The 11,326-nt window shown below is 52.4% G+C and overlaps 1 protein-coding gene across 1 annotated transcript; it reads right to left on the bottom strand.

Moving 5' to 3' along the window:
• Positions 1–1,103: 1,103 nt before the first annotated feature.
• LOC121061195 (keratin, type II cytoskeletal 4-like) lies at positions 1,104–8,483 on the bottom strand. Its single transcript, XM_040539714.1, has 9 exons — positions 7,845–8,483; positions 6,470–6,684; positions 5,277–5,337; positions 4,857–4,952; positions 3,980–4,144; positions 3,413–3,538; positions 2,779–2,999; positions 2,307–2,335; positions 1,104–2,198 (listed from the first exon to the last, which is right to left on the bottom strand). The coding sequence occupies exons 1-9, from the start codon at positions 8,394–8,396 to the stop codon at positions 1,804–1,806; spliced, it is 1,860 nt and encodes a 619-aa protein (XP_040395648.1). The 5' UTR covers positions 8,397–8,483; the 3' UTR covers positions 1,104–1,803.
• Between the last annotated feature and the right edge of the window lie 2,843 nt (positions 8,484–11,326).

The raw sequence follows: 11,326 nt of genomic DNA, 5'->3' as shown, positions 1-11,326 counted from the left end.
CCCACCACGAGAGCAGCAGAGGTGGATGCTTAGCTGGTAGGAACCGGCGGTGGGTGCATCCCCATCGCGCTGGCACGGGCAGGCTGAGCCCAGCAGGATGGCTGAGCTCCTCCATCAGGGAGCGAGACGTGGTCGGATGGGGCAGACGAGCCGTGAGTCAGCAGCAAAGTCTAGGAAGTGGAGCAGGAAGTCTGGAAATAAATTGCAACACCCACTCCTCAGTCCATGTTTCGGGGGTAAATTAACCTGCCCACACCCTGCACTGCTTCCAGACTGGGAGAGGAGAGACAGATTTCTCCAAAGGGCAATTCAGAGCGAAGATGTCTCAGAGGCTTTTGGTGGTGCCCAGGTGAGCCGTGGGAGGGAAGCAGCCATCGGGGACGGATGGTTTTCTTGGCATGCAGCTGTGCATCCAGCTGTGGTGAGAGCCACCACAGTGAACCCTTTCCAGCCATGATGCGGAGACCTTCCTGTGGGTCCCCACACCTTGGAAACTGTGGACCCTCATGCAGAAAAAGGGTGGGGCAACCTGACCTCACCTAAGGGTGGGCGAGGGCTCTGCCCTCCTTGGTGTCAGTGGGTGACACCTGTCTACAGCCCAGGGCCCCTGATGTTTGTAAAGGCTTGGGTGTTTGTGAGAAGGTGGGTGTTCAAGGAGAGAGGGCCTGGTGTTGTATTTTGGAAAGGCAGAGTTTTCTTTCATTTGACAATTAACCTACTCTTGCGAGAGGGATTTTTTTATTTATTTATTTATTTTTTTTGCTTCCACCTGAGCTGGTTCTCACTGATTGCTTTAAATGAGGGCCTGGCTGCTTTTTGTTCTGCCTCCAGAGATTCCAAGGGAGCTGCATATCCCATGAGAGGTTACATTCCCTGGTTAATGCTGAGCTTTCCAGACTTCCCTGTGACCACGCTCGTCTCTGGATGGAATAAAGGTATGCAAAAGTGCATCAGGAAGGAGAGCAGACAAACTCTCTGAAAACTTTGTTAAAGCTCCACGTCTTGCGAGCTACAATCCCCACCCATGTGGAGGTTCATGTTTGAGAAAACATCCCTGCTTTTATAAGGGCAGGGAGGGGAAATAAAACCCATGAAGCAGAGCATGAATTATGCATGTAGTTTATTGAAGGTACAGCTGAAAGTTTGGAGTAAGCGAAGGATAATCAACTGTTCACTTACACATTAAAAGCGTTAAATCCGTCTATCTAGTACACACACAGGAAAAACAACGCATGCATTTAACTACAGAAATATAAGGTGCTCGTCGGTGTGTAATTAAAATCTGTTCTACCAAACCTGGTGTAGCAACTTGGACCAATTTACATAACCATTACCAACCCTCTCGTAAACAGGAAAAATTGGATTTTCTGGTGTCATTAAAGAAGCTAAAATAATAGCTGCAGCTCCATCTCGGACAATTTAAGATGTGGCTTCTCTTTCTGAAATCAGGATGACCAAATTTTTAATCCTTTTGCAATAGCTGACTTAGGGAAAGAAAATCCCTGTGGAAAAGGGGTCGAGCAGAGAAGAGCCAGGACAATGCAAGCAGACAGCTCTAGCCCGTCTGAAATGAAAATCTCACCTGGCTGAGGCCTCGGGGGGTCGGTTCCCCCCCGGAGGACCGTGAAAGAGAAGGTGGGTTGTGATCATGCAAACCGTTTTCGGCAGAGCTACCAGCCTAATTGCGTGTGTGTGGGCAGTGTGTGGTTGTGTGCTTCAGCTGTCAGAAGGAAGGGGAATACTGTTTTATTGCAGAAATGCTGATTATTTTAAAATGCGCTGCGGCGTCGCCCTTCCGGACCTCTACCGGGTCGTTCTGACCACGCGCACGGCTGTGCTGTACCTGCTCCCGGCGCCGCACACCCCCGGGCCGGGGATGATGACGGCTCCCGGGCTGCACTGCTCCACGCCGGCACACACCACGTTCCCCAGGCTGGCCACGCCGGGGGCGCACTGCACCCCCTCGGCACCGGTGATCACCTCCCGCCCCACGCAGCTGACCGCGCTCCTGGCCCCGAAGCCGCCCCCCACCCGAGGGAGACAGTCCACGCTGCGGGTGCTAAAGCCGGCGTTGCTGACGCCGAAGGAGGAGACCACCCCCAAGCCCGCGCCGGCTCCTCCCGTCTTGACGGCGCATTTGCCTCCGATTCCAGATAGGGATCGGCACTCCCCGACCGTGCCACCGCCGCTGACCACGGCTGCGAGAGAAAAACAGGTCCCGTGTCACTCCCGGAGCAGCTCAAGCCCGGCTCGTAAGGAAATTTACAAGCTCAAAGGGGAAGGCAGGGGATGCTTTGTTGGCTTACCTACGCTCACCGGGTTGCCAGTGCATATCCTGTCAGAAAAGAAATGTCTCAAAGATGTGCTTAGGGAAACGCTCCCCAAACACATGAGCAAATGGAGATACCACCCAGTTATTGCCTTCTTAGAAACCCTGCAAGTCTTTCAGCTTTTCTGTGCACCCAGGTGTCCCTATTGCCCGCTGAACGACTGTGGGGTTGGACCCCTAAATCCCATGGATGTCTGAATATCCCATCCCTATCCATTTGTCCTGCAAAAGGGGGACCTGAATGGCATGCCTGGTGTGCTGTGATCCAGCTGCCTTGGGAGGATGAGGAGGGAACAGGAGCAATGCTCCCCTCTGCACCCATGGGGAGAGAAAAGGGACGTTGTTCTGCTCTGCACCCATGGGGAGCCGCAGCCACCCAGCATTTCTCATTCCTCCCCTGCTGGGTTTCGCCAGGCATCGCTGCAAGCTGCAGCTGAGGAGGCGCCTACCTGCTCTCTTCTCCTTCCAGCAGTGTCCTGTAAGTGGCAATCTCAATGTCCAGGGCCAGCTTGACGTTCAGCAGCTCCTGGTAGTCCCTCAGCAAGCATGCCATCTTGTCCTTGGCCTGCTGCAGTGCAGTCTGCAGGTCGATCAGCTTCTGCCGGGCATCCTTGAGGGCGCAGTCGCCCCGCTGCTCAGCGTCGCAGATGGCTGTCTGCAGCGCTGCGATCTGTGAACAGTGACAGATGAGAGGGTGCTTGGCTGTGACATGGAGAGCATCTCCACAGGGTTGCACATTGATCCCCTTTGTTTCTCAGTTAGGAACTGCCAGAGAGCCTAGATTTTGGCTGGACCCCTGCTATGGCCAAGCTCTTTGCGGTGACAGGGAAGGGATGCATTGGCTGCACCCTGTAGGAAGCATGCAGCCAACATCATTTCTGCTGTAGCCAAGATAAGTGGCTTCTGCTAGGTGGAAATAAATCCGCCTCCTTGCCTATCTTCAGCCTCGAGATGAGAAGCTACGAATGCAAACTCTGGCGGGGGCAGGGGGTTCTGTGCAGCCTTGCAGGCTAGGAGCTGGTGAGGACAAAGCCCTTTGATGCACACCTTGCCGCCCATGCAACATTCAGCCCTTTGTCCTACCTGTTTCTTCACGTTATCCGACTCGCACTGCAGCTTCTGGATCATCCTGTTCAGCTCGGCTATCTCACTCTGGTTGTTTCTCAGGTCATCACAGAACTTGCCGCGGCTGCTGTGGAGCTCCTCCAGCTATTGCGCGGGAAGAAGGTGATGTTAAGCGCCCAAATCGCCCCTTCCAGGGAAGATGAGGATGCTCCGGAGCTGCACCAACGCTGGTGCTCCAGGGAAACACCCAGATGTGACCTCAGCCTGGACAAGGTGACAGCCTCATATGGGCCCCGAGCACTTGCTCTTTGGGAAGGGGATGGTGTTCCTGATGGGTGTGCACAGAGGAGACCTCTCTGAAGCAGCATCATGATCTGCTAGGTTCTGTTTTGATGGAGAATTCGTAAAACACATTTTTTAGGTGGTTTGGGGGGTTTTCTTTTGGCATGATTCTCTTGAGCAAACTACAGTGCTCACACACCGTGGGGTGGGTTTAAGTTGGTTCACGGAGGACAGAAACGGTCCTCGGGGTTTTGTTGGCCAGGGGATTTCATTGCCATCTGTGCCGGTGGTGTGGATACTCACTCTGGTTTGGTAGAAAGCCTCCACTTCAGCCTTGCTCTTCTGGGCAATCTCCTCATAGCAGCACTCAACACTTTTGATGATGCCCTCCATGTCCAGGTCGCGGCTGTTGTCCATTTGCACGATGACCGAGGTGTCACACAGCTGGCAATCCAACTGAGCTCTCTCCTGCAAGATCCATCACAGGTCAGTGACCCAGCAAAGGGGGGGTCTGGAGAGAAAATGTATGGCTGGGGAAGGTTGTCCCATGAATACCCAGCTGGGGCATGGGGTCCTCCAGACGGCTGGCTGGTTTCCAGCAAGAGCTGGCAGCTGGGACCTGTTGTTGGCACAATATGGGATTGCTGCATGTAATTCCCCAAGGAGAGTGGGGAGTCCTGGTGGAGCAACTCGCTTGGATGCAGCCCGGTGTTGCCGGCTGCGTCAGCAGTTCTGCGGGCTGTGCATCCCTCCGGGTGAGTGCTTTGGGCACTGCAGACTCCCGGGAAGTGTTTGGTTAGAAAAGGTGGAAAGCAAACACGGTGTCCCCGTGTGCTCTGTTAGGAATGTTTTAGACAAAAGGGTTACTTTCACCAATATCTTTTGACTTAAGAAGCTGAAAAAGTTAAATGCTAAAAATATCTGTGTTTTCAAGAGTGAGATGTTTCCATGGCTCCAGGCATGGTTTGGATGAGAATTTTAGGGGCTTTTTTCATGCAAAAGTCCTCCCTTTGCAGTCAGGAGACCACCAAATCCACCCTGTGCCTGCCCAAAGCGTATGTAACAGCATTGCTACCAAACACATAAATAGATATAGATTTTTTGGATGCACCTGTAGGATTTTCAGAAAAGACACCTTTCCCTGTGTTGAGTCTGCTGCAGCAAATGAGCGTGCTCTTACCTCGGCATAGATGCACTTCAGGAACTCCAGCTGCTGCCGCAGGAGACCCACCCTCACCTCCAGCTCCTCCTTGGTCAGGTAGAGACAGTCCACGTCCTGGAGAGACACCACGGATTTGGTGAAAAGAGGTGAAAGAAAAACAGCTGTGGCAAAGCCCCTTTTCTCTGTTAGATTTGGAGAAGCCTCCCCACGGCCAGCCCCTGAGGCTGCCTGGCTTTGTTTCATGTGTGCTTACAAGCTGGCAGGGTTCTTCAGGTGACCCAGGTGGGTCGCCTCAATTTTGGGGCTACACAGCGAGGGTTCAGGCAGTGCCATGGTGCCGTGGCTTTCCATTTCACTGCTTGGTCCCACACCCGGGTTCTGCATACACACCAGCCACCCTCAGCTGAGCTTGCTGGTGTTGTCCATAGCACAGCTCACCTTCTTCAGCACCACAAATTCGTTCTCCGCAGCTGTGCGCTTGTTGATCTCATCTTCATATCTGCAGGAGGAAAGGAGAGGGGTGGGCTGCTGAGTCCTGGTGGTCCCATCCCCACCACCCAAGCAGCCAGCACAGAGCATGGGAAGCATGACTGAAACCAGGGCCTCTCCCTATTTGCTTTGTACCTCCTATTAGAGTTTTGCTTTGTTGTTATTTTTTTTTTCCTCTGTGCTGAGCTTTGTTCAGCAGTTTTAAATAGCCCACACCGGCAGTATCGGTGGCTGGTGTGAGATGGCAGTAAATCAGGCCAAACCACTAGAAATGCCAAACTGTGTACCAAGCTGAAGGCTTGCTTTGCTGTTTCTAGCCCTGCTGCTCCATGTGAGGTGTTTTGGAAGCATCCAGGACTCTGCTCTGAGCTTTATGGGGAGACTGCGGCCAAAATGCCCCAAGGGAGGTCAGGAGCTTGAGCAACCTGTGAAACTCCTAGGTGCCATGAAAAGGAAAGCCGGTGTATAATGACTAAGTAATTGGGACCTGGAAGAACTTTCACAAGATGAGTCTGACCTCCTTGGTGGTGGCTCAGTGAGAGAAACGTCTGAGACACTTGTCTGTAAGGTCTTTGGAGAAGACTACTCTTATATGCTTGTTGTGCATCACCAGCCACTGTACGTCCTGGTTCACGGCTTAGCATAGCACACAGGGAACTATTAAGGAACATCTGCATCTTAGATTAAAAAAACAATTCCCACATTTCCTCTGGGAAGAGGGAATGAACCCCAGTGGAGACGATGTGGATAAAGTGTGGGGTGAAGACAAATGGGCTGAGGATCTGTGGGAATGGATGGCACCAGGGGCAGGAGATTTGAGGGAGCCACAGATGACGTGGGAGATTTGATACAGTAAACCACAGGGGCGTGCAGGAGTGCTAGGGAGAGGAAAAGAGGTTCCCTGTCCCTCACCCTAAGGAAATACTGCAGGGGGGGCTCTCCCAGTGCATCAACTGCACCTGAGATGCAGCAGTGGGACCCCAGCACAGAATCCAGCCCAGTGCTGGTGTGCCCTGCCCTGCTCCCTCCCTGTGCTCCAGTTTTTGAGCTGGCTGCTGCTGCTGCATTGGCTTCACGCTCCAAAAGTCTGCTTCAGTCCAGCCAACGCCCCAGCCTCCATCTTCTCTCTGCATGCTACTTACTTGCACTTGTACTCTTGCACCAGGTCCCTCAGGCACCGCTCCTCGTTTTCCAGCCTCTCTCGCTCCCCCAGCACACACTCCAGCTGCTTCCTCAGGTTGCAGATGAAATTCTCAAAAACAGGCTCCAGGTTTCTCCTGGAGGCCGGCAGGACATACTGCTGCAGCAGCTCCCACTTGGTGGTCAGCACTTTGTTCTGCTGCTCCAGAAGCCGGACCTGGGGAAGGAAGAGATGCAAGGGTCATCCACCCCTCTCGTCCTGGGCAAAGGCACTTCAGGTCCCTCCACCTCCAGGAGGAAAAAATAAAAATAAAATCAGAAATGCCAAAGGTTAAGCGCTGATTTCTCAGCAGCCTGAGTGAGAAGAGCATCTTCTCCCAGCTAAGCCCGGTGCCACCCAGGACTCCTGAGGCTGAACGACATCCATGCGTTTGCTCTGTGTTGAGCCCGATCATCTCTTTGACAAAAGCAAGCTTCAGCCAAACTCTGCCTCCTTCCTGTGACAACTGGCTGGAGGAGGATCATCTGCCTCCTCTGATGGGCTGATTACAGTAATGAGTCTTTCCTGGTGCTAAAAGCACCATCCAGGAGCTCATTTGAATGTATCTGATTTAAGCTCTAACCGCGGATACTTATCATGCCTTTCACTTCTAGATTAAAGAGCTCTCTAGTACTTGGGAACCTTTATGTATCATGAATAAGTCATTTTCAATGGGAGGAAGTAGGGTGGCTCCTCTTACATGGGCTTGGTTGTTTCAGCTGCAGAACAGCTCACAAAGAAAATCAAGATCAGATGGAGCAAAGGTTCCTCTGCTCTTTGAAAAATCATTTTCTATAATGCATCTCTAAACAGCAATGAAAAACCCTTAGGCTTAGCTAAGGTAACAACAAGAAATTACATTTGTTTAGGAAATCGCCAAACTCTTTTGTCCACAGAGTGGAGGGACAGAAAAAATAAAGTTGTTCCTCTCATTTTAGCCAGATATCTATCTTTCTACTTCTGTGAAATGAAGTGAACTGTAAAAAAATACAAGTCCCCTGGAGTTTATAGAAGTAGGATAGGAACGGAAGATGACACATGTCCTAGAAGCACAGCATCATATTGGCTGGAAACAACCGTCAAGACCATTTCAGCGTCTCCGTCCCTCCTCTCCCAGGCTTTGGCTTACTGTAGGAGCTGCTCCTGCTCTAGCTATTTAGCAGGCTGGTGACCATCGGGAGGTCAGATACCTCTGCAGTTGCCTTGGGGCAAGGCTTACATCCAAGCAGTCTCCGCATCGGGAGTATGGTCTACCAGAGCCATTGCAAGACACGGGGGCGCCGGGCAAAGCAGGCGCTGGCTTGTCCCTAGAGACAGCCCGGAGAGCGGGGGCTCACCTTGTCGATGAAGCAGGCGAACTGGTTGTTGAGGTTCTTGATCTGCTCCTTCTCGTGGGTCCGCACTTGGCACTCCTCGGGGTCGACCCCCACGCAGAGGGGCTTGAGGAGCTCCGGGTGGATGCTGACGCCCCGAATCCCCTCCGAGCGGCCTCCGCCGAGGCCGATGCTGATGCCACCACCATAGCCTCCGATCGCCACGCCGTCCCCAAGGCCTCTGAAGCTGCCCAGGCCCCCGTAGCCTCCGCAGTTACCAAACCCCACGACCGTGCCCACGCCAAAGCGGCCTCCGCCATAAGCCACGCCGCAACGTCCCACGCCGGCGCCGCCGTAGACCCCGCTGCGGCAGCTGCCACCGAAGGAAATCCTTTGCCCTCTCCCCAAGTCGCAGACGCTCCGGCTGCTGAAGCCACCGATCCCGCACCGCCGTCCCGCCGGCTGGCAGACGGAGGCCGAGCTGCTGTTGGCCCTGCCGAGGCCGCAGACAGCGGAGGCGGAGGAGAAGCCCCGTCTGCCCAGGAGGGAGCTGGAGGTGTAGCACTGCCGACTCATGGCGGCCGGGGAGCAGACACAGCGATGCAGCAGAGCAAGAGAGGAGCGGAGGGTGCAGGAAGGAGCTCTCCTTTGGCTTCTCTGAGGCATGGCCCGTCTCCTTATATACATTTCAGGAGGTGCCTGAGATGCAAAAATTTAATTTATCCACTGGGTTTGGTCTGCCTGGCAGCAAGGAATGGCTTCCAACATTTTAAACCCACAGCAAACACTTCTATCTCATATGAAATAATGTGGAAATTAAAATAAACTGCTTTGCTTGCAAGCTTCAGTTTCAGGACTTATATTTTACTTAATTAATCTGCTTCCTTATTGTGTAATTATAGTTTAGCAAAATAATTCAAGGAGTTTTTATTCATGGCTTGTTTACGGTTCGGTTTCACCACAGCGTTTAATTATGTTTCGGGACCTCCTGCAAAATGTCGCTGCGATGCCGCCTCTTCCAGGGTCTCTCGCCAGCTCAGGGCAGGCTCTTGAGCAACGGCGGGGAGCAGGAAGGCGGATCTGTCCCAGCGCGGCGCTGACGCTGTTGGGAGCATTCGTGTAAGCATTTGTTTCTTCCTCCCGTGGGTATGGCTGTGGCTCTCGCAGATGGCTCGGTTGAAGCCCCGTGTGCTGGCAACCAAATAAGAGGAGCGGAGCTGCGTGGGGCCGGCGGTGGCCATACTGGTGGAGCACGCGTGGGATGGTGCCAAGGCTGAATTCGGGGGGGATGCTCCGGGGAATGGGGTTCATGAAGTTGGGGCACTGGTCCGGCTGGGCTGGGATGTGCCCCTTAGAATACATGGAACAGAAATACGGCATTTCTGGGAAATGCTTCGCTGCAGATGCAGAGTGTTTATTGCCTAATTATGTGCGTAGGGACGGGGATAATTGTGTTTAGTATCTGGGTGTGATGTGAGTGGTGCGCGCGGCGAATTCACGCAAGCGATAGCTGGAGATGCAACAAAGAAGTGAAGCGAAGTGTTACAAACAGGTTGAGAAATGTTAGCCGGAGTGAACTTTTTTCCTCTTATTCCTGTGACACACCTATTTGACGTTAAATTATTCTAGTAATATCTGTTAATGAGAAGGCACCATACCTTCTTAATTAAAATTCTTTAAAAGATTTTTGAATTCGCTTGGAAACAAATAAAGTGCTTTTTTTGCCTTAACAAAGGGGTCTAATCACAGAATCACAAGTGATTGCATAGCTTGCCTTCAGAAGGTTTGCACCTTTGCTAGGACAAAGTTATCTGGTTCTGGGAGGATTCCTAGGCAATGGTATTGGAAACTTGAAGCGGATTTTCTTGAATGAAAAATAGCGCAAAGGCAGTAGGTTGGTTTTATAATATTTGTGGGGTCTCCCCAGGTAAAGGTCTTCCTATTTTTTTTACAGGTCTTGGGGGTGTTGAAATGAACTATAAAATACCATACACTTTTAATCATGTACTAGTTCCGTTGTTGCTGCATTGGTCTGAGTATACTAGGATTCAAGTCTTGCAATGAGATGTAATTTCATTCATGAGATTGAATGAGTTGGAGAAAGCAGATGAGCTTTTTGGGCACTGCAGTCTTCATGTCATTCAGCCCAAGGTAATCCAAGCACCTGAAACTCTTGCTAGTAAGTGAAAGGGGGAATTATTTCACAAACATATTTTGTGCTGAAGTTTTGGTGCAAGCATTGTGGAGGGAACTGGGTGTGTGGTCTGAAGCCAAACCTGTAGCACTGCCTGGAAACAGGGCACCCGTGGCTGGGCTAAAGCATCACTTGGCCATAGGTAGGTCTATGCAAAGTGACCTTAGGTGGGCATAACCATGGGCAAGCTGCAAAATAGGCAGAAGTCGGGCCATCAAGCCCCTGGCACAAGGGGTTTGCTTCCTGCGTGCCCCGAACGCTGGCTGGGTGATGCTGCAGCGGGGCAGAGGTGGGGCATTGAGGTGCTGACGGGGGTACCGGGGTGCCGCCACTGCTTGGAGCTCTCCATCCAGCAGGAGTGCAGAGGGAGCCTCCGGCTTCTTTGCACGGCAAGAAAGACGGGGCCCTTAATCCCAGAGGGCAGTGACTTGCCAGTTTTTCCAGCTGTGAGAAACTTGGATCCGGTTCGGATCCTCCGCAGGGCGCATTGTGCTGCATGGAGATGTGCGCGCTGTTTGAGGGCTATGGACCCTCGGTGTTCCCGGTCTTGTTGGAAAGCAGGGAAAATGCCACTCGTGGGACAACCATCCACCTTCCTCCCCCAGCTGCCAGCCCTGAGATCCTTCCCTGCACACGAGGAGCTGCCAGGCTGCTTCCCCATGGATGGAAAGCACCAAACCTGCGCTCCAACCCTCGGCTCCTCCTCGCACCCTAAGAAGTGGCTGCTTCCAGGTGCCCAGCCTTGCACATCAGAGAGAGATGGTTCAGGGCAGTGCTTGTGGTTTGCAGCTGCTGAGCTTTCACAAAGCTGCTGCGCAGTCACATGGTGGAAGCCCTGAGCACCGGTTACATAAACTTCAAAGGAGGAAGCGCTCTGATGTGATTTGGTCTTCTGAAGAGCAGGATTGCAATCGCCTTCATTCCATCAGCCACACACACGCACAAGCACTAGCTGAAATCGGATGCAAATGCTGTCTTCACAGAGACTTTTTTTCCCCTCGTCTCCATGCTTTGTCCTGGCTGAGTGTGGGTCTGGTGACATTGGAGGGGCTGCAGGGAGGGACTAACCCGCCTAAACAAAAAAAGATGCATGTGAAGATACAAGGCAGAGATGAAACCACAGTTTTCAGGCTGATGGGATTCAGCAAAGCTTTAAAGCAGCAGCTTACACCTAAATTTACACAGGGGAAACCCCTGAGGTCCTTGGCCCTAAACATGCCTTGAACTGTGGTGGCTTCCATAAGACTGAAGGCTTTGAGATTTACATGTACCCAGCATTAGGATAAATTAGTTCTGTTTAAGTGCCTTGCTA

The sequence above is a fragment of the Cygnus olor genome, chromosome 29 (assembly GCF_009769625.2).
Source record: "Cygnus olor isolate bCygOlo1 chromosome 29, bCygOlo1.pri.v2, whole genome shotgun sequence".
Classification (NCBI taxonomy): domain Eukaryota; kingdom Metazoa; phylum Chordata; class Aves; order Anseriformes; family Anatidae; genus Cygnus; species Cygnus olor.
The sequence above is the reverse complement of the archived record's forward strand: the minus strand, read 5'-3'. Positions and strand labels throughout refer to the sequence as shown.